Source organism: Pan paniscus, chromosome 4, assembly GCF_029289425.2.
Source record: "Pan paniscus chromosome 4, NHGRI_mPanPan1-v2.0_pri, whole genome shotgun sequence".
In the NCBI taxonomy this organism is placed as follows: Eukaryota; Metazoa; Chordata; class Mammalia; order Primates; family Hominidae; genus Pan; species Pan paniscus.
The window spans coordinates 135,290,864-135,314,462 of NC_073253.2; the positions used below are offsets into that span (position 1 = coordinate 135,290,864).

The following is a 23,599-nucleotide window of genomic DNA, read 5'->3' on the forward strand; positions in this document are numbered from 1 at the left end:
TTACTAAGAGACCAGTGAATGTTACTAGCCTTTTTGGAGAAAGGATTCCTTTTGAAAATGAGACTTGGAATTATGGAAGATGACTTCTGGAAAAAAAAACTCCATGTTATGTCCAAAAGAATCCAACCTAAGGGAAACTCAGCCAGATTTACTGGATTTGGTCCCACCCTCATCCTATCCCAGGATTATGCCTACCTCCCCATTAGGTCTGTCAGACCTGAGGTCTAAGGAAGAGTTGGGAATTTTATACCAAAAATTTCTGGAAATTTTCCTGATTCTTGACAATGGGGGCTGAAGAACGGATGTTACATTCAGAGAAGAGCAATTCTATCAGCAGGCCTAAGCAGAAAGGAAGGAAGCCAGGTGGGATGAGGTGGGAGAGGTGAAGCCTCAGGTAAGAGAGGGTCAGAAGTAAAACCCATACAAACAGACTGTGAAAAAGAAACCAACCAACAGTAAGCAGTTGGACAGGCTGTCTTTGGAAGTCCCAGAGTCCTTTAAAAGAAACTCTTCACTTATGGGCCTTGGATTCAGCCTGTAACAACCAGATCCTGTAATGGTCTGAGACTCCTTTCTTTCTTTTAAAAAAATTTTTATTTTCACTATTTTTCCCCTAAAATCAAATCAACCAAAAACAATACTAGAAAAGTTGCCCTGGATGCAGCCCTGCTGTTTTCTCTCATCCAGAGACAGGGATTCAGACATGACAGATCACCTGCTTAATCACTACCTGTTCGATCCTGACTGGTAAATAAACCCTCCTCTCTAAAGCCATACAAAGTAACTCCAGAAAAGAGGCATCAATGGGGCAGTGCTTAAGAAGTCTATTGCTGGTCTAAGCAAGTGCGGCAAGGTGCTGTATTAAGATCATACCTATGGCCAAAGGCACCAGTGGAAGGGACTCAGACTTAAGGATGCTGAGTGCCAGAGCCTTCTGAAAGGTGGTGTCTAACAGTCCTTGGGAACTTGGAGCTGGAGGAGAAGCCCACACCCTACCCAATACTTCAGCCAAGCAGACATGGCAGAAAATGCCTCATTTCAAGGGAATGGTGTAAGAATGAACATGCCAAAGGAGAAACATTAGGAGAAAGGATTGAGCTCCCACCACCCCCCTTTCAAAACAAAAACCAGTGATCAAAGGACCAGCACTGGCCTCCAGAAGCCCCCAAATTGTCTACTAGGCAAAAAGGTGCTACTCCTAATTCGTGATCTCAGCTTACTACAAAAAAGGAACCTGGTCATACCTCTTACCTCTGAAGGTATTCAGCCTGAAGCATGAACAGGCCAGATTAAGAGTGTAGCTAGGCATTCCAGTGAGAGACCAGAATAAGGAATATCCAAAAAGCTCAGGTCGCAAGTGAAACTGGTAAATTTTGCAGAATGCCAACTAACCAAAACACAGAAAAAGAACACAAGCCAAAATATTGACATAGATGAGGAAAAGTACCTAGAAATCATTCTAAAACTCAATAAAAGAGGACAATTACTTGCAAGAAAATAAAGAAACTATGGACTATTGAGAGAAAAAAAAATAGAACTGAAACATGACCGAGAAGCAAAATTCCGCCCTCATCAAAATGTCCAAAGGTACTTTCCATGGTTGTCCCTTAGCCTGGGCTGTCATTTGATGAATCTTGAAATGTGTCTAGGAAAAAAGTGGGCAGTAGAGAAAGCAAATGCTCCCACTGCTCCCTTTTTACTTGGCAATACCAGCAATCAAATATTAACTTCACCATATTTTAAATTACTGCCCCTAAAGATCTTACCACCAGGTAAATGAGATAAGATACTGGCCCATCAAAAGATAATTAGCAATGTGTGGCATTAAATGATAAGTGTTATATAAATAATATAGGCCACAAATACTACGACTTTAAGAATAAGAAAAAATAAACACTACTTCTTGAGGTCAGGGGATTGATGGCCAGCCAAGGACCTGAGGGGTAATAATAAACAACAAATATTTAAAGGAAGACCCCCCAAATATATTACTTTCTGTGTTTTCATTTTCTATAAAACAAAGATAGTGATAGCACTTAATATAATTGTAGGGGTATTAAATGAGATCATGCATGTAAAATAATTAGCAGTCTTTGTCCTACAAACACTTAAAGAGTAAAGTTTCATACTTTCATCAGGTTTCACATATCAATTAATTATTTAAAATAAAAATAAAATCACACAAACTCAAAAAATGTCCCCTGTTACATGATCACATCTCTATTCCTCTGACCTTGGGAAGCCACCAGATATATTACAACTCACTACAGAAACAAGAAAAGGATGAATGATTCAGTGTGAACCCACTCCCAACCCTGGAAACCCCCAAATCAAAGCAGGATGAGTCAAGGACCCTATCTGAAAATAAGGAAGCTTTCAGCCATTTTCCAGGGACTTTCAGCAACTTCTCCTGACAACAGTAAAAATGTAAGATAAGACCTACCGAAGTCAAAGAGCAATCCTGGCAGGACTCCAGAACTTGGTTCACCCCACCAGTATGATGGGAGTTTGAAAGAGACACTGTGGAGTATGGGTCTTAGTCCTCCCATTTGTGAAACAGAGAAAAACAGTATCTATCTTCAGTCTTCTCGAAAAATTGACCAGCACGTACCCATGAGCACATCAAGATCTGTAGGCTACTTGGGATCTCCACAGAATGAGCATTCATATCCTGGGACTCACAAGGGTGTCTCCACAATGTGACCACACACATAACCCATTCTCTTCTCACCACCACCTCCACCAGATCCAGCCCAATAACTCTCAAGTTGAAACAAATGGGAATATCTGGGTGAAAAACATAGTTGTTCATAAAACTGTTTCCTCTTGCCTGCCCCTGGTCTGCTTCTGGAACTTAATATTTTCATTTACCTAGTCTTCCTGCTCACATTGGTTAATAATTAACATTTTTCAAGCAAGTGATATGTTAATTATTTTACATGCATTATTACATTTAATACTCATAGCAATTCTATAAAGTGCCATCACTATCTTCATTTTACAGGGAACTAAGATGCAGAAAGTAACTTGCCCAATATCACCCAGCTGGAAAATCCAAAAGACGGTTTCCTTTTTTTTTTTTTTTTTTTTGACATGGAGTCTCGCTCTATCACCCAGGCTGCAGTGCAGTGGCGCGATCTTGGCTCACTGCAACCTCTGCCTCCCAAGTTCAAGTGATTCTCCTGCCTCAGCCTCCCCAGTAGCTGGGACTACAGGCCTGTGGCACGGCACACCACACCCAGCTAATTTTTTGTATTTTTAATACAGATAGGATTTCACCATGTTAGCCAGGATGGTCTCGATCTCCTGACCTCATGATCCACCTGCCTTGGCCTGCCAAAGTGCTGGGATTACAGGCGTGAGCCAACGTGCCCGGCCGCAAAAGATGGTTTCTAAACCTGGGTCCATCCAGAGCTCAAGCTCTTAGTCATTACACAGTTTTGGGTCGACTTTTTTTTTTTTTCTGAAGGAAGGGCAGCTATGAAAAACTTTTAGCTAAAATCATACTTAATCATGAAAGTCTGAATGTTTTTCTGCATGAATAGAAAAAGAATGTCTGCTCTTACCACTTCTATTCAACATTGCACTTTGGCAGTCCTAGCCAGTGTAATAAGGCAAGAAAAAGAAACAAATGAGAAACAGATTAGAAAGGAAAATATAAATGTCTTTTTTTCATTGACCACACAATTATGTACATAGAAAATCCCGATTAATATACAAAAAGAAAGTTAATAGAACAAATAAGTGAATGTATTCAGGTCACAACATACAAAGTCAATATATGAAACAAAACAAAACAATGATATTTCTACATACTACAATGAGTAACTGAAAAATGAAATTAAATGAATAATACCATTTATAATAACATGAATAGAAGACCATAGCAAAAAAAACCACGAAACTTCCAGCTAAATTTAACGAAATATGTGCAAGACCCATTCACTGAACTACAAAATGTTACTGAGTTACTTTTAACCTAAGCCTTCAAATACTACTTACATAATTAAGAATAATTAATCAGTCTAGCATTCAAGACTGATTAAAATATCACCCTAGGCTGGACGCAGTGGCTCACACCTGTAATCCCAGGACTTTGGGAGGTCAAAGTGGGAAGATCACTTGAGCTCAGGAGTTCAAGACCAGCCTGAGCAACATGACGAAACCCCATCTCTGCAAAGAAAGGAAGACAATATCACCCTAGTCTACCTCTCCAGGCTCCTCATTTTCATTCCCCTTTCATTTTGTTTTTTGTTTTTTATTATTCCATAAACATCCCCCCTCTACTACTGAGAATGCTGCTCTTGCTGCATGAAATAATCAATTGATTCATCTCTATCCCCAAACTACTCTCACCTCAACTATCTCTGATTATTGGAAACCCTTCTCAAACTACTTCTCCAAGAAACTTTCTTTAATCTTCTAACCAGATATTATCTTTCTTTCCTTTTTGACTCTTCTCCTCCTCCCAAAAGCACTATGTTGGCATATTTTACAGTGTTTATCATATTCTAGGTTAAATTACTGTTATATGATTGTAAGCTCATCGATGATGGCGACTGTATCTGATGCAGCTCCTCTAAAGTAACTTGTTCTTTACACAGAATATATATTTAAATATTTGTTGAAGCAAACATTGAAAAGATTGAATTAAAAGAAAGTTATTTTTGTAATAAAACTTTTTACCAAATTGCATCACTGTCACAATAGAATTCATGATGTCCTGACTTTTGCATGGGCTGGACCAGATGTTTAGCCATTTTGTGACCTTCCTCTCATTCAATTCTGAGGAATGTCAATTCAGCTTGGCTTCTGTTAGTTGGATCAATATCAAGATCAAGACCAAGTAAAACATCCCAGCATAAAGGACAAAGACAGATCCTCAGTCTTTATATAACAGATCAGGGAAAGAAGGTGTAAGGGAGCCAGTGTCCTCAGCACAGGGCAGGAAACTGTGAATGATAAACAGAACCACTGTGGATTCTGTTTCTGGGGAGAGAAAAAAAAAAGTAATCTGATCATCACATCTTGGAGGTCTGCGTTGCTTGCAGAATACAGAAACTTTCTACAGTACCTGTGCTTCTGCTGCTCTAGAAACATCTGCAAGGGTAAATGAAATGTTAACCACCAGTCCTGCCCCACACTCAGGAGGCTAGCAGCACAATCAGGTCCCGAACAGAGGCATAGAGCAGAGCTGACAGGCTCCGGAAGTGTCAGGCCTCTGTCCCAGAGAAGGTCCCTGGAGAGGCCATTTGGATCTTACTGCATATACAAAGTGGGAAGGGAATGTTACTGTAGAATGGAGCTCATATGCCACACTCTCCCAACTAGCCAGAGAAGGAAGGCTCCTTAACTTAACTTCATTTCATAATTTCATTATAACTTCATTATAGCTGATTAGCAGCAATTAATCACACTCCATAAGTGCAAATTTGTCTTTTGACCCCAGACTGCCAAAAGCTTCCTAGCTCTTTGCCTGGGTACAGAATGTCCTTTCATGTCATCCTAATACCTTTTCATCGTCCTCTATGTGTGCTTCAGTTCTTACAACCTGACATGGAGCTCTAGTTCAGCAAGATTCATCTGCGTGTATTACTGTTTTTAAAGAAGTCTACTTTAATTAAATATAAAAGTCATTGTTCAAACTTGTCATAATTTAGCACTTCTACCGATTAATTCATCTACTTTCCCTAGTTTCCTAAAGAGTTCCCTGGATCATCTCTTGAAATTCATAAACTGGACTTATTTCTATGTACAAATTCCAAAAAGTAAGTGGCAGGAGAGGGTTAATTTGCTAGAAACAAGTAAGACAGAAATCCCCACACCATATACACCCATCCATCCAAACACAAAATTTGCGGGGAAGTTTCTTTTACTTTTAGTGCAAATTATACTAACAGCACTTCAGATCTTGCAAAGAAAGATCTAAGAACAAGTTGTTGAAAACTGCACTGGGGAAATTTCAATGATACTGATATCACCATTCCTTTCCCAAATTTTCAAAATTGCCAAATGCCACTAAGCAAACAGCGCTTAGAGGGTTAAGACTTCTGCTGTTTTGATATTTGCATATTTACTTTTTTCCTATGTATCCAAATGGCAATTCCCTGATCCTCTGAAATTTTAACACTATGTTCAAATCAGTTACTTTAAACGTACTTCGGAACAGTATTCAGGTAGCTAAATTCCCTGGGATTGTACCAGCTGTGCATGAATATGGTCAAAATCAAACTCTTCATTGACAACTGCGGTCTCTGTCTTCTGAATGAAAATCAAAGCAATCATGCACTGTGGAGTTTTCTCTTTTTGTCTGTGAAATCATGTGATCTCCCACATGGACTCTACTGTGAGATCACCAAGCGTGTGAAACAATAAGAATTGCTGTATGGGTTGAGATGCAGCCCTAAATCTCAGTGATAAACATTTGGATCTCTCCTTTGAGCATCCCAATTAAGACTTATACAATGTATTGTCAGGGAAAACTTAACGGCAAAGTATCTGAAAAATAAGTTGGTATTTTCATTCCTGAGTCCAGAATTATATTTGTGAGGTAAGGTATTGAGGAGAAAAGAGGATCCTTTAATAGATACTTGAGATAGAGGACTCAGAGATCATTGGAACTAGGTAGATAAGATCTTGGGCCAGGTTAAGAAAATATGTATTACCTGGGAAGAATTTACCACAAAATTGGCTTAATGGCAAAATTAACATTCTCCCTCTGTTGAAAGAAAATTTAAGACTGCTTTGGGCCGGGCACGGTGGCTCACGCCTGTAATCTAAGCACTTTGGGAGGCCAAGGCGGGTGGATCACGAGGTCAGGAGTTCGAGGCCAGCCAGGCCAAGATGGTGAACACCCGTCTCTACTAAAAATACAAAAATTAATCGGGCGTGGTGGCGGGTGCCTGTAATCCCAGCTACTCAGGAGGCTGAGGCAGGAGAATCGCTTGAACCAGGGAGACGGAGGTTGCAGTGAGCTGAGAATGTGCCACTGCACTCTAGCCTGGGCGACAGAGCAAGACTCCATCTCAAAAAAAAAAAAAAAAAAAAAAGACTGCTTTGAAAAACATTGTGTTTTTAGAGAAACACACACTTCAAGAATAAATTATTCCTGAATATTTTACCACAGAGCCTTAAAGCTGGGTAGCTGAGAACAGGGATTAAGAAGGAAACTTTTCATCATATATTTTTATGTATTTTCTGAATTTTGAGCCATATAAATGTGCTACAGCTCCAAAAATATAAATATAATTTTATAAAGAAAAAACTAATTGATATTAGGAAATAAAATTAAAATGCCCTAGATAAAACAGGATGGTAAAGGGGAAGCACACTTGCTTTGATTAGGGGCCGAGAGGAAGTTAGTCACCTAGATTGTTAATATACCACCATCCCTAGCTCTCAAACTGTTTGTTAATTCAAACCGACGGTTGTTTTATTTTTGTTTAAATTTGGGGGTGGGCAAGTAGTAATCTACCTTCCAAAAGAAAAAAAAATAAGAGGGTCTTTTCCAGCAAGATCTTTATTCTCCAGTGCTCAAATCCCATTAACGCTAATCAGCACAATGATTAAGCACATTGTGGTTAAGTACTCTAGTTGATAATGATTCTTTCGGAAGAAAGGTTCCCATAGCGACAGGTAAAGGCTATCATCAAACTCAGCTTTTCAGCACAGGACTTGATGTCACAGGTCAGAGAGTTAAGATTGTTTTAGTTTTAATCTGGAGGCTTTCTTTAACTTCACTTGACTTTATCCATTCAAATGACACTGATGGAGAGTCCTTCTATAAACCAGGCAAAGTACGAAACGCGGCAGGGCAGGAGAGCTAGGAGAAAGAAGACCTCAAAGATAAGCTATTGTTCCTACCCCAAGAATGCAGTCTGCCGAGGAAAGCAGCCACTACAAGAAATAATGACATTAGGGTGGTAATTCAATCCTTAAATCTACAACCATGCCTTGTCCTCATCACTAGGACTGGTCAGTTTCTAATCTAGTTTCACTTTCCCATCTTCAGGCTGCAGCACAGCTGGGTTTCCAGCTGGCTGGGGAAGAAAAGATTCTTTAAATAAACAGCATTTAAAAAATATGTAGTCGCTTTTGCTATACTGAATTTTGTGAACCACCTTTCTCTAATATGTGAATCTGGGTGCCACATTAATTTAAAACTATCCTAAAGAATGTAAAAATCCTTAGGAATACACCTTTCCTTGTAGCAACAAAGTACACTATACACTGGAAAACTGCTAATCAGGAAATCCCAAAGAAAGAAATGATCTTCATTTTTTATGCTATTTACTGCATCTATTCAATAAGGAAACTGCTTAAAAACATGAATATAAGAAAACAACAAGATAGGGTGTAATTATACCAAAATATATGCAACCATCTTTTAAAATGCAGGACTATTTGCAGAACATGATGTTTTTATAACATTGTACAGAATTGCTAATCCCTGCAAGGCCTTTCTAACTCTTTTTCCTCGCCTTTCCACAGAAGGCACAGAAAACACCTCCCTCCATACAATGCAATCTTCTAAGAAATGCAAAGATTTTACTCAACTCTATCACCAGATGTACTCTTTCTGGATAAATGATACACATTAGATATGTAAAAATATCACTCTGGCAGGTCTTGCTCTTCCAGAAAGACCCCTGTCTACCTTTCCCCACCTTAGATCACAGACTTCAAGTCAACATTTCATGGTGGAAACGAGCCATTTATGAGGACTGATAAGAAGAGGTCCAGTGTGACCTCCTGCATTGATGCTCCTGAGGCCAATTTTTAAACACAATATTATCCCTCCATATTTTGCCCCCCTCCAAAAAAAAACCCACGGGCTTTCTAGGTGACTTCCCAGAGAACCACACCTCTCAGAACCTACACACACTCAGACCTGAAACTAGCTAAACAAAGCAACAATGCAACCTCAGTTGCTCAATGTAACGGCCATGACGACAGTTTCCAAGTGCCAGTTTCCCTATTTTGCAATGGGCAAATCTGCTCCAAGGAGAAAATGTTCCCAATGACCCTGTGGCCCAGAGGGCTTTCTTTAGAATAGAAAACAGAAAATGAATTTGTTAGTTATTTCCTGCTAAGCACAAGGACAGTGTTGTGGTTAGTTAGGATGATTTTGTTTCCTTATTTAATATACCATTACCAGTACATGTTTTCTTTAACCACATAGTAGAAAATAAGAAAATGCAGTTTATGCTCTTCTGTTATATTATCACCAATTCCACAAGTCTCACAAATATGTCCTTTAATTTCTAATCCCCTTATATAAGGCTCCCCAAAATGGTACCTATTTATATACTTCCCTTTGAATATCAATTCAAAGCAATGTTTTTTGCATTCTAAAATGTTTACTGCCATACACATTCCTGATCCTTGATAATTTGTGATATGTGAGGGCCCTTCCTTTACCAGTGATTGCAGTTCTAAATGTATCTTTTTAAGAACTATACTACACATGCTATTTTGATCATATGAGATGATCATAACCTAGAAACAGACCATATTTCTGACCCTCAAATCTTTCATGATTTCTGCATTCAACTGTTAAGCTACTAAATACCCACTAGAACAAACAATGTGTAATTGATAAGGTGTATTGTGTTGGGGGAAGGAGAAAGTAGGAGGAGGGAGACAAGGGAGCAGAGAAGCCAGTTACTCTATGGGGTTATCTGACAAAGACCATCAAGTCCTCAGCGGCCCAGACTAGGGATTATGTGGAGATGTACACTGTGCAAATGCAGGAGCAACTCACCAACAACCAAACAGAAGCTGTCCTTGGACAAGATTCAATAAATATTTTTACTATCTATTTTCCACTGTACAATACTGTTTCACAGCTCCCCAAGGCATCTCAGAGTATTTTAATACTCCCCAAGTATCAAAATACTTAATAGAATAAAAAATTAGAAATTCTTAGCTGGTCTCTACTTGTCTTTATAAAACATTTCAGAACATAAAACCAATAATAAAAAGCAGTCAATAATATTCCTAAGGGTAATGTCAGAGCGATAAACTGCTGTTATCCCCCAAAGTTTTCCCCTCCTTATTAAGACATTGCCAAGATTCTTCTCATTAAAGTGATCACAGTTTAACATAGTTAGTGTCTAGATATACTCCCATCACTAAACTCCTAAAATTTGCCTCCTGAAGTGGGTGGGGGAGGAAAGCTTCCAAAAATCATAGGTATTGATCTAGAAAGATGAAGGCAGCAAAACTTACTATAAGCTGTTACACATATTTTGCTACTCAAACAAAGCCTGTCTACACTACCCAGAATCAGTTGGTAAAACTGGTAAACATACCAACTTCTATGAGAGTACAGGACATCTATCATAATTCAGCGATTACACAGTCCAGCAAGTCATACCGCATGCCAACAAATTCAGCTTTAGTTGGGACAAAACGAAACCCCAATTTGAATAAGCATGAGACAGGCTTACACCAAATACTCCAGTGTGGGACAATTTGATTTGAAATATCTTACTAAGAAGTAAGTACTGGATTCAGGGACAAGAAGAAAAAGCTCTTAGACTGACATTTCTTTGACTTTGACATGGCAGACTTCCATTCCCAGCTGCAGAGATCTACAGATTTCAGTGTTTTGTTTCTAATCACCTGCATTCCTGTGCAGCATCCAACATCATGAAGATGAGAGATGCAGTCAAATACATCCAGCGAGTAAGACGTTAGAGCTGAACTTAAAGCATTCAGCAGAAGTTACTCTCTTTCATCATCATCACAATCAACAGACCTTGTAATTCCCCCAGAAACAGCTTAAAAAAAAAAAAAGGTGTCTGCTTGCTAGTCTTAAGAGAAGGATGTGCTACCTGCTTAGCAAAGACAGGCAATCACGATGAAGAAAAAAACTGGAGCCACATGGAGGACGGAAAACAGTAGCAGAAAAAGTCCAACTCTGCCTGCGCCAGCGGTGTGGATGAGCAGAGCAACGAGCCCAGGAGAGGAAGGAGGGGGCGGGGGCGACCATTCCCTAGGAGAACTTGTAAGCGGAGGCCTTCACAGCCTGGGAGTCTGCCCAGCTGCTCCCGCAGACCCTGCCAGCCTGGGCACGGCAGGCCCGCGGCAGCAGGGCAGGCAAGGCCTCCGAGGGTCACTCCTGACTCACTGAGCCTCAGGCCAGCACCGCCAGGACCTCTCCGTTTTTCCTTCCGCTACTGGGCTATGATGGCAGCTTTCCAGCCCCACATGCCATACATCAGCCGCAGATCCCCGCTGGCACAGGCCAGCGCCTCCCTCCGCCCCCCACCCCTGGCACACTTTGAGCCTGATCCTTCTTCTCTCCAACCCCAACCCCCTCACCCACCCGTGCCAGGCGCCCTGCCCAGGGGCGGCCCCACCCCCCAGCGCCCGGACGCTGCCAGGCCCGGGCACCTGCAGCACCTCCCCGCCCCACCCCCATTCTCCACCACCTCGCCCCTCCCCCCTTTCTCCAGCAAAGGGAGGGGGCGACTCACCGCAGTCAGTGCACAGGATCTTGCCCACCTCTTTCTTGAGATTTTTGCCGTTGGTATCGAGGGGGGCAAAGGCCGTCTTAAAGACTAAGGGCTGTTCCGTGGGCTCCAGGAAAAAGATGTAGCGCTGGTTCCTTTCGAGCGGCGCACAGGAGCCCACGCTGATCACCTGCTCGCGCTGCAGCCCCCCGCTCCGGAGCGGCCACTTGTCCAGCACCTTTACCAACGCCACCCGACCCGAGGCGGGCGGCTCTCGGGTGCTGTTGGAGCTGGAGCCGCCGGCTGGGACCAGCCCCTGTACCTTGCCCTCCACCACCACGGGTGCCTTGTACGCCTGGTCCTGCACTGACTTGAGGCTGGGCGAGTAGCAGGCGAGCGACACACCGAAGAGCAGCATGGAGAAGCCGGGGGCCGGGTCGCGCCTCATGCCGCCGGCGGCTGCGGCTCGCGAACGGGCGGCGGCTCTCCGGGCTGCGGGGCTGCGGGGCTGCGGCTGTTGCTGCGGCCGCGGCTCTGGGGGCGCAGCGGGACGAGAGATGCTGCTGTTGTTGCTGCTGCTCCTGCTGCTGCTGCCGCTCTCGCTGCTGCTGCTGCTGCTGCTGCTGCTCCTCTCGCTGCTGCTGCTGCTGCTGTCGCTGTAGCTGCTGCACCGACCCTTCTCCAGTGGCGGCGGCGGCAGCGCTGAGCAGCAAACCTGCCGCATCTGGCCAGGCCATTTGGGGGGCTCCGCCGCTCAGCCGCCGCCGCCTTGGGAGGGGAAACAGAGCCCGCTGGAAAACCGGAAACAGCGTAACGTTAGCGCCTCTTAGCCCTCCACCGGCAGCCCGGGGAGGTGGCCCAGCTAGGGCAGGGAGCAGGCGGCAAGCGGGCCGCGATGCGCAGCGCGGCGCAGCGCAGCGCTCCCACCCTGTGCGCCAGGACCTGGAGGAGGATGCGGAGGATGGGACGCCCGCCCACTTGCTCTCTCGCGCCCCCTCTGCCCCCGGACCGAGTGGGGAGCGCGGCTTCTGCAGGGGAAGCTTGGGACTGCACTGCTTTAGTGCCCGCCTTCAGCCCGCAGGGGTGCGGGAGGAATCGTGCCACCCTTTGCTCTCGGGATTTATCGGCATGACAGTGGGGGTGGTGCGTGAGGAGAAGGCGAAGAAGAGATAACGGGCTCCTGGCACCATCCTATGAACGTGGTAATGGGACGCAGGGCGTGCCCCCTGCCTTTGGCCAGCAGCTGTAGGAGCCAGAGAGGTTGCCATGGCCAGGGTGGCCGGCCAGCCTCTCGCCTCTTGGGCTGTCCTCTTTCCTAGGAGGACCCTGGAGCCCAGCCCCTAAATGATACCACGTGCTCGGTCCTGCCACCGCCTGGTGAACGCTGGATATTCGACTTGAGGTGGGGGAGAATCCCAGCCCCGTCATTTTGGAAAGAGTTGGGCTACAAGGTGTCTTGTCTTAGCATTGAGGACACCCAAGCAGAGGTGGTAGCTGAGAAAGGTCCCAGTCCCCAACACTCTGGGCTTTCTTCAGCGGCCACGTGGGGATCTGGCTGAGCACTGTACAACCTCATCTTTTAAAAATCTGATCTCTAAGAAAGGTGGGGGGCTTCTTGGGAGCCAACAGAGAGCCAGAGCCTGTCAGGGCCAGAGGCTGCTCCATAAAAAAGGTTTTTTTTGTTTTGTTTTGTTTTGTTTCCAAGGCTGATGCTTGCAAGAGGCAGAAGAGTTTGCTGCACTGGAGCCAGCATCTGATTTAAAACACACACACACACACACACACACACACACACACACACACACACACCCAGGTCCATAATCCATTAGCCTATCAATGAGGGTCCAGGGAGTTTTCAACACCCAGCTTTTAACCTTGAAGGATGTGGAGCTCAGGAATGCCAGTGAGCTCTTGGGGAATTTTATACCGCACTGGGCTCCACAGGAAACTGGTCCAAGGATGAGTGACTTAGGCTAGGACTGCTATTCTGGAAAGGAAGTAGAGAGAGCTACACCTTTCCTCCTGGCTAAGAGACATCTTAAACTCAATACATCCAAAGCCAACATCATTATTTCTTCCACTTCACTCCAAATCCCCTATAATTATTAATGCCACTGTTTTATTCTTTTAGACTACATCAATCCATTACAATAAGTCCCTTCGTCTCATCTTTTATTCTTCCTCATCCAATTAATCACCAAGGCCTTTGGGTCTCTCTTTTAAAATAATCTCCAATTTATCTACTTCCACTCCAACTCTGCTGCAAATACCTTAAGTCCAAGCCCTCATCATCTCTCACCTGGACAACTTCTAAGCCTTCTAACTGGTCTCCACTCCTTTCACCTCATCACCTATCTCCAGTCCTACCAATGCCAGAGTGATCCTTCTAAAAATAAAATGTAAGTACAATTTGGCCATGCTACTGCTCTCAGAAGTAAAGTTCAAACTCCTCAGCAAGGCTCTTCATGGGCTCCCTTTGCCTAGCCAGCTTCATATCCTGAGAGCCAACCCCCCACTCTAGCAATCCTCAGCACTTCATGCTCTTTCTTGGTGTGCTTCTGCACATGATGTCTCTTGTGTCCAGAAAGCCTCACCTCCACCTTGACCACATGGAAAACTTATTTTCCCAAGGCCCAGCTCAGCATTATACCGCATCCCCCTTCCTACATATCCACCTCTACTCCCACCAACACATACATGATGGAATTAATCCCTTCCTCCTCTGTATTGCCATGAGCTTCACACATAGTATTACTGTTGGGATAGTGGCCCATACCGTATTTCAAGCAGCCATTTAATGGGTCTGCATCTCCCATCAGGCCAGGCACGTTAATGTCAGGGACTATATATATCCTATTCACCTTTGGATTCCTATTACCTCCAACACAATGCCTGGCATAAAATAAGGATTAGCAAATCTCCAGTGAAAGAAGGAGAGAAGGAAGAAAATAACTGAAAATCGGCACCCTTAAAGGCATCAAGCCAATCTTCTTGGCTCCTTCAGTGTCCCCCATTTCATTTTCATAGATCACAGACCTCATAAATCACAAAACATCACCATAAGGAAGATAGCGACATCCACTCTTTCATTTTACAATGAAAGAAAAAGTCCCAGAGGGGATAGGGGACTTACTCAACATCTCACACAGCCAGGACTGAACTCAGTCTTCTGTTCCTGAGACCAGGGTCATAGTGAAGAGCTTGTGCTCTGGAGCCCAGCAGAGCTGGGTTTTAAAGCAACTCTGTGACTTACCAACTTTGGGATGAGTCTATTTCACTCTCTAGGCCTTAGTTTCCTTATCAGTATGAAGGAGAAAATAATAGGGTCTACTTCGTAAAGCTGTTTTTTGCTCAGTATGTACTTTCAATAAATATTCAATTGAATGGCTCCTCTGTGCCAAGCACTGAGGCACTGTATGTTACTGGATATACTGTGGTGAACCAAACTGTTCAATAGTACATGTCTGTGCTCTCAAAGCTCATACTCTGACTGGGAAGACAACAGTAAATAAGTACACAAATGGGTAACTAATTACTTGTATTGCTGAGTGTCCTGAAGGAAATAAACAGGATGAAATGCTAGAGAATAATGGAAAGGGGAGAGGATAGGTCTACTTGGATAAGGGAAGGCTTCTCTGAGGAGATAACATTTAAGCTGAGACTACAAGGATGATGAGGATGTGGATTATGTGAGATAATATGTAAAGTGCTTAGAACAATGTCTGGTGCACAGTAAGGGCCAAAATTAAAGTTGAAGATTACTAATATTTTACTTATACTGGTGGTTCCCAATCTAAGAGCTGAGAATCTCTAAGTGGTATTTATTTTCTGTATATTAAAAATATTCACTAGGATTTTCTGTATATTAAAAAATGCTGCTGGGTGCAGTGGCTCATGCCTGTAATCTTAGCACTTTGGTAGGCTGAGTGGGGTGGATCACTTGAGGTCAGGAGTTCAAGACTAACCTGGCCAACATGGTGAAACCCCATCTTTACTACTACCGAAAAAAAAATTAGCCAGGCGTGGTGGCGCTCCCCTATAATCCCAGCTACTTGGGAGGCTGACGCAGGAGAAATGCTAGAACCCAGGAGGCAGAGGTTGCAGTGAGCCTCATGACACTACACTCCAGCCTGGGCAACAGAGCGCTGTCTCAAAAAAAAAAAAAAAAAGGCGATACAATTTTTCAACAGCACATGTCATGAAGAATAAAAATATTATTTTCCTCTCTCTCTCTTATTTTTTTTTTTTTGAGACAGAGTTTTGGTCTTGTTGCCCATGCTGGAGTGCAATGGTGTGATCTTGGCTCACTGCAACCTCCACCTCCCGGGTTCAAGTGATTATCCTGCCTCAGCCTCCCAAGTAGCTGGGATTACAGGTGCCTGCCACCACGCCTGGCTAATTTTTTGTATTTTTAGTAGAGACGGGGTTTCTCCATGTTGGTCAGGCTGGTCTTGAACTCCCGACCTCAGGTGATCTGCCTGCCTTGGCCTCCCAAAGTGCTGGGATTACAGGTGTGAGCCATTGAGCCCGGCCTCTTTTTTTTTTTTTTCTTTGAGACCGAGTCTCCGTCCCCTAGGCTGGAGTGCGGTGGTGTGATCTCAGCTCACTGCAACTTCTGCCTCCCAGGTTTAAGCAATTCTCCCGCCTCAGCCTCCCGAGTAGCTGGGACTACAGGCACGCACTACCACGCCTGGCTAATTTTTGTATTTTTAGTAGAGACTGGGTTTCGCCACGTTGGCCAGAGCAGCCTCGAACTCCTGACTTCAGGTGATCTGCCTGCCTCGGCCTCCCAACGTGCCGGGATTACAGGCGTGAGCCACGACGCCCGGACTCTCTTTTTCTTTTGAGACATGATCTGGCTCTGTTGCCCAGGCTGGAGTGCAGTGGGGCCATCATGGCTCACTGCAGCCTCGACCTCCTGGGTTCAAGTGATCCTCCTAAGTAGTTGGGACTACGGGCACATGCCACCACACCCAGCTAGTTTTCTTTTCTTTTCTTTATTATTACTTTTCTTTTTTGGTAGAGATAGGGCCTTGCCCAGACTGGTCTCCAACTCCTGGGCTCAAGCAATCCTCCTGCCTTGGCCTCCCAAAGTGCTGGGATTACAGGTGTGAACCACCACACCTGCTCCCCACCTTTTTTTTTCAACATATCCATGTTAAAGTACAACAAAATATAACAAGATATTGCTAAGTGAAAAAAAGCAAGATGAAGAAGAGTGGTAAGATGCTACCATTTTGTCTTTTTTTAAGATGAAATATGTAAATGTTTGTAGTGCAAATTTACCTTTGAAAAGATACAGCAGAAGTTGAAACAATAGGAGGCTCTGGAGAAGGGCAGTGTGTGAATGAGGGATGGGGTGAAAGAAGGATATTTTCATGGTATTCCCTTTTGTACCTCGTGAATTTTATATCAAGTTCATGTACTAGCTATTCAAAAAAATTTTAAGAGGGGATCCTCTAATTTGTTAATGTTGCTGAATTTTTATCATGTGTTTTTCTCAATCAAAGTCTACTTAAAGTAGAACTACTATTATATAGGATTCTATAAACAGAAAGAATATTCTATATAATGGGAGCTACTATTATATGGGGTAAAACTCTTTTTACCTTAAAATGGGATTCTTATGCTAAAAAGCATAGGGAATTATTTTGCTATAATTATATCCTGTTCAGATAAACTTAGAATGCCGAGGTAAATTTTGAGACTCCAGCAGATTACCAGAATTCCTGCAGCCATAGAAAGTGGAGAGTTAGGCAGAGTTTTCTAAAGGGAAGAAAGGGCCAGGTGCAGTGGCTCATGCCTGTAATCCCAACTCTTAGGGAGACAGAGGTGGGAGGGTAGCTTGAGCCCAGGAGTTCAAGACCTGCCTGGACAATATAGCGAGACCCCATTCTCCACAAAAAGGAAAAAAAACACACAGATAAAGGGGAGGAAGGTGCCTGTCCAGATTTCCTCAAGGTGTGATGTATGTGAGGATAAGCTTCCGAAATTGGCCTCAGCCATTTAGGGTATTTGGTTTCCTAGAAGGACAGCCCAATTTTATACTGGCTTTTTCCTGAAGTTCACAGTGAATTAGTATGTATGACTTAGAAAATAAGACCTAGTATTCCAAACCTGCTAACTCTGCACTGTAATTCAATAACTGACAATAAAAATAATAATAGGCATCATCTATTAATGGCTTGTTGTTGGAAGCTTTGTGTTTATTATTTCTGTGTCTTATCTACTTTGAATTTTTCAAATTGAAAATTCATAGTGGTTTAATAACTTGCCCAAATGACAGACACAGTTGAGACTGTAATCCAAGCTTGCTCATTGCCAAAGCACTTCCTCACGCACAGCACCGTCACAGCTCTCTGTAAGAGACAGTCTTCTCTTAGCATCACTTTCTTTCTTCCTTTTTTTTTTTTTAACAGAGTCTCACTTCTTCAGTCTCGGCTCACTGCAACCTCTGCTTCCCAGGTTCAAGCAATTCTGCCTCAGCCTCCCAAGTAGCTGGGACTACAGGGGCCCACCACCACTCCTGGCTAATTTTTGTATTTTTTGTAGAAACGGGGTTCCACCATGTTGGCCAGGCTGGTCTCGAACTCCCGACCTCAAGTGATCCACCCGCCTCGTCCTCCCAAAGTGCTGGAATTACAGGTGTGGGCCACCGTGCCCAGCCAGCATCACTTTCATTGTCACCTAAGAGGTCTCTAATTTCCTCAGACTACTTCCACATATACACTATTTGAAATTCATAACACCGAAGAGCACGTGGGATAAGCATTATTTTACAAAAACATGAGGAAAATCGACAGACGGAGAATTTAAGTGACTTTCCCAAGATCACAAAGCTATGGATATCTTTTTGCCAAGATTTATCACAAACTCAAGCTCACACTTTTGAATAGAACCACATAGAGAAATGGAAGCCAGACCTGTTCACTATACCGTGGCTTACCACAAGGTTGTGAAAAAAACTGGTTCATGGTAGCAGTGGGCTGTGTCACTATATAATAATCACTAAGAACAAAAACAGAAGTAGACAGAATGGTATAGACATTCTGAATTCAAGATAGAACACCCACATGAAAAGCTTGGCTTCTTTTCTCAGATCCCTCCCACACAGGATGGGCTTCTTCCAGCTTTAGCCAGGATAGCAGGCCAGAAAGAGCCACTGAACCAGGTTACATGGCTTACTGCAGCTAGGAGAACTGGCTAGTCAAGGAGATCTGTATGGCCTTTATCTGGTCACTGAGTCTCACAAATCAAGCCAAACACTTTGCAGGGCAGTCTCGCTTCCTAAATAAAGAAATTTTGAAAACTTATTTTTTCTCCTTTTGAGATCTGTTTTCTAAATTTGGCTTCCAGAGTCACTTTCAGGTTCTGTGGTTAATTTCTTTTCCTCCAAGGATTTTCAAACAAGGGACTAAACAGAAAACAGATATTGAGAGTCAGAATGTTAGCACTGGGAAAGGTTTTAGTATCAATGTAGCCTGATGTCCTTCTTTTACAGAGGAAGGCACAGAGACCATGGAGATTATTTGATTTGCTCAAGGTCACACAGCCTAGTTGGCGGCAGGAACAGCCCTCATTTCCTGACCCCTGGCCCAGTTCTCTTTTGTCTACTTTTCAAAATCCTGACTCCACCTCTACTGGAACGTAAGCTTGGATAAGTTACTTCACTTTTTTGTTTCTTTGTTTGTTTGTTTGTTTGTTTGTTTGTTTTTTGAGACAGAGTCTCGCTCAGTCACCCAGGCTGGAGTGCAGTGGCGCGATCTCAGCTCACTGCAACCTCTGCCTCCCAGGTACAACCGATTCTCCTGCCTCAGCCTCCTGAGTAGCTGGAATTACAGGCACGCGCCACCACGCCCGGCTAATTTTTGTGTTTTTAGTAGAGACAGGGTTTCACCATTTTGTTCGAGCTGGTCTTGAACTCCTGACCTCATGATCCCCCCACCTCAGCCTCCCAAAGTGCTGGGATTACAGGCGTGAGCCACCATGTCTGGCCACTTCACCTTTTTAAGTCTTTTCATTTCTGAGCCTTAACTACTTTGTATTTTACAAATGGAAAATGTATAGGGGTTTAATAACTTGTCCAAATGACAGACACAGCTGGGACTCTAATCCAAGCTTGTCCATTGCCAAAGCACGTCCTCATGCACAGCACCGTCACAGCTCTCTGGGTAAGAGGCAGTCTCTTAGTGTCACTTTCATTATCATCTAAGAGGTCTCTAATTTCTCTGATTTCCTTTATTGGGAGGGGCCCCCAATAAAATATCTACTTCTTAGAAGTTGTGTAAGGATTAAGTGAGATAATTCATGTGAAATGTTTCACACAGTACCTGGACACAGAGTAACTTGCTAAGAGTGAAGGCTCTGGAGTCAAACTACCTACGTCTGAATTCCAGCTCTGCCAGTTTGCTTGACTGACATTTTGGCCTAGCTACTTAAGTTCTCTGTCTCAGTTTCCTCAACTGTAAAATGAGTAAAATGATATATCTTCCTACATCATTAAAATTGTTATGAGTCTTAAATAAAATAATATATATAACCCACTTAGAATAATGTTCAGCACATGTTAGCCATTATTAGTTTGACTGTAATAACCACTTTTCTTATTTTAAGCAGCCATACTTTGCCCAAAATTCATCCGTTTTAAAAGCATTCACTTTCATATGTTTTGAACACATGCTGAAATTCTTAAGATTGGAGCCTGATGTTCTGCTTTATTTAAAAAAAAAAAGGCTTCTAATTGATAGTTCCAGTTCCCAATCAAGAGAGGCCAGGATTCAATAGTTTATAGCCTATGGCTGTGTTTGGAGTCGAGGGGCTTCCACTCCCCAATTTGCTGAAAAGGGCAGCAGCCCCTCTGTCTGAGTTGTTCCATCTGGGATAATAATAATTATTTCTTTGTAAAGTGCTTTGAGACCTTTGGATGAAGAGTGCTATGTGAACACAAATTATTATCTCTTTTCCAGATATCACTTTTAGATTAAAATCCAGAAGCTCCCTAAAATAGACCATAGCAGAAGTATAGTCTGGACACAGATATATCTGTCCAGTATTGTCACAACCAGATAATACATTCATGATCAACACCATCATTCATTTTCTTTTACGTGTCATAGCAGATCTAACTTGGATTGGGAAAAAATGAGATGTCCTCAAGATGGATGTTTTTGCTGTTTAACTTTCAAAGATTTCCCCCACTCTGTTTTCCTGATTTGTGTTTTTGGAATCCTCTCCTGAGGTCAACAGGAACTCCGAGGTTGATTCAACTCTGGGGGCGTGAAGCAGGACAAGAAAAAGGAATTATTCTCTTAGTCCCAAATCCTCATGCTAGTGTACCTTCGAGTGTTCAATTCATCTGTTTCTACTTTATAGTTTTTAGTTCATGCGCATTCTTTTTCATGTGGTTTCTAGACACTTCAATATCATCCGAGGTCAGTAATTTTAAGACTTTACTTTCCCTGAGTTTTTGTTATAATTCCTAAATGTATTTATTCATTCTACCAGAAACATTTATTGAAAAATCTGCTAGGCATAGCACTGCCCCAGATGCTAAAGAAATAATAGCCATGGTTCCTGCTAGAGCAAAATCTAGGCAAAATTGGAGTCAGGTGGGCTGTTATCTGTTGAGTGGGCACCTGTTCTTGATTCTTACACACACACACACACACACACAAACACACACACACACAAACACACACACACACACACCTTCTCCTTTAATGTCATCCTTCCCCTTTGTATCTCAGAGGCTCAGTGCCCCACTGCTCTCTTGGCTTTCTCAATTCTAAGGGCAGAGACAGTGTGTTTTGCAAATGCTAGGCCCTCAATATTTGCTGATATGACAAATTCAGTCACACTAAAGGATTAACATCTGTTAAAGCGTAATGCAAAACTCCTTATGCCTTCATTTCTAAGACATCCCATATTATTCATTTCAAAATGAACTTATTCATCCCAATAATATTTTTATTTCATTCTTTCTTTTCAAACATCCATTTGATTAATACTTATTTTAGAACTTATCATTCAAAAGTGTCTTTAGCACCTACTCTGTTCCAAACTTTCTATCAGATGCTAAGAATGTAGAGGCAAATAAGACACATAAGGCCCCTGCCCTTGAACAGTTTACACTTGTAAAGGGAGACAGACACCAAAAGGAAAGAAAGAAACAAAAAAAAATTTCAGTGAGAGAAAGAAAAGATGGAGAAATAAAGAGCGAGGTGTATGAGTGTGATTGGATTGAAAATGACCAGGACAGGACAGGTGCAGTGGCTCACGCCTGTAATCCCAGCACTCTGGGAGGCCAATGTGGGCAGATCACCTAAGGTCAAGAGTTTGAGAACAGCCTGGCCAACATGGTAAAACCCTGTCTCTACCAAAAATACAAAAAAAGAAAAAAGCTGGGCGTGGTGGCCGGCGCCTGTAGTCCCAGCTACTTGGAAGGCTGAGGCAGGAGAATTGCTTGAACCCAGGAGGCAGAGGTTGCAGTGAGCCGAGATGATGCCTCTGCACTCCAGCCTGGGTGACAGAGAGAGACTCCATGGAAAAAAAAAATGACCAGGACAGGACAGTGCTTACAGGCATGGTTTCTCTAAGAAGACAGAATGTGATCTGAGACGTGAAGAATGAAGAGGAGTCAGCCACACAATACACTGGGAGAAGAGCATTTGAAGCAAAGGGAAGAATCCCACACAAAAGGCCTGAGGAAATAATAAGCTTGGCACGATCAAAGTAGGGAAGGAAGGCCAGTGGGGTTAGAGATTGTTATAACAAGGAAGAAGAGTGGTATGGGATGAGGTCAGGGAGATAAGTAGTGATCAGACTCATGCTGGGCCTTGCAAACTAAAGTAAGTTTGGGTTATTTTCTAAGCACAATGGGATGTCACTGGAGGGTTGAAGTAGACACCATGTGATTTATAATTAAAAGAGATCACTCTGAGGTATGGGGCAGAGACTGTCATGGTACAAGAGTGGAACCAGCGAGATCAGTTAGGAAGCTGGCAGTGTCCTGTCCTGGTCATTTTTTTTTTTTTTTTTTTTTTTTTTTTTTTTGCAGTAGACTAGGAGAGATGACAGTGGTTTCAACTTGTGTAGTAGCCATGGAGATAAAGAAAAATTGATGGAATTTAAGATATAATTTGAAGATGGAACCAACAAGACTTGCTAGATTGGATGAAGTGGGCAAGGAAAATAGAGTAATCACAGATGACTCAAGTTTTGGCTTGGACAGAGGATGGCACCATTGGTTGAGATGAGAAATTCAGTAGTTGAAAGAAATAGAAAATTCCATTTTTGTCATATTAATACCAAGATGCCTGTTAGACATGCAAATGGAAATTCAAGTACAAGTGGGTAGGTAAGTCTCGGCTTAAAATAAGAGGTTAGAGTTAAAGGTCTACATTTGGGAGTCAACATATAGTTGGTATTTAAAGCTGTAGAGCTACATAAGATGATGAAATAAAAAGGGTGATAGGGAAGAGGTTCTAGAACAGCACTGTCCAGTAGAAATGTGTGAGCCACACATATGAGCTACGTGTGTAATTTTACATTTTCTAGTAGCCATATTAAAAAGTAAAAAGAAACAGATTAATTTTAATAACTTAATATATCTAAAATATTAGTATTTCAACATGTACCCATATAAAAAATTATTCATGAGACATTTTTTAAATACTGAGTCTTTGAAACCCAGAGTCAATGTTATGCTTTATGGCATATCTCATTTCTCACTAGCCACATTTCAAGTGCTCAGCAACCAAAGTTTAGAGGTTGAATAGAGGAGGAGGAATCAGGAAAAGAAAACTGTAAGAATGGTGCCATGGAAGCCAAGTGAAGAAAGTATCTTAAAAAGGGATTGGTCAGCTGTGTCCAGTGTTTATAAGAGGCTGAGTAAGATGAGAAGTGGCAATAGAATTCAGCAACATGGAGGTCACTAATGACCTTGACTAAAGCTGCTTCAGTGGAGTGATGGCTTCCTGGAAGGAAGCCAGAATGGAGTCAATGAAAGGTAAGGAAGTGGTGCCAGCCAGTATAAACAACTGTTTCAAAAACTTTGGCTGTGCAGAGGAACAGAGAAATGAGCACTAGTTGGAGGGGGATATGGAGTCAAGGAAGGGTTTTTACTAAAATAGGAGATGTCA

The 23,599-nt window shown here is 42.7% G+C and overlaps 1 protein-coding gene across 4 annotated transcripts in view; it reads right to left on the reverse strand.

Annotated features, from left to right (window-relative positions):
- The window catches only part of NRG2 (neuregulin 2), a 195,103-nt gene extending 181,828 nt beyond the window's left edge, over positions 1 to 13,275 (reverse strand). The window contains exon 1 of one of the 4 annotated variants that reach the window (XM_034960613.3): positions 11,484 to 13,275. In XM_034960613.3, coding sequence (XP_034816504.1) covers positions 11,484 to 12,183 — 700 coding nt within the window. In that variant the 5' untranslated portion in view covers positions 12,184 to 13,275. The remainder of the gene's footprint in view (positions 1 to 11,483) is intronic. The other 3 variants (XM_034960614.3, XM_034960615.3, XM_003829345.6) reach the window with 3 other exon arrangements.
- Positions 13,276 to 23,599: the final 10,324 nt, after the last annotated feature.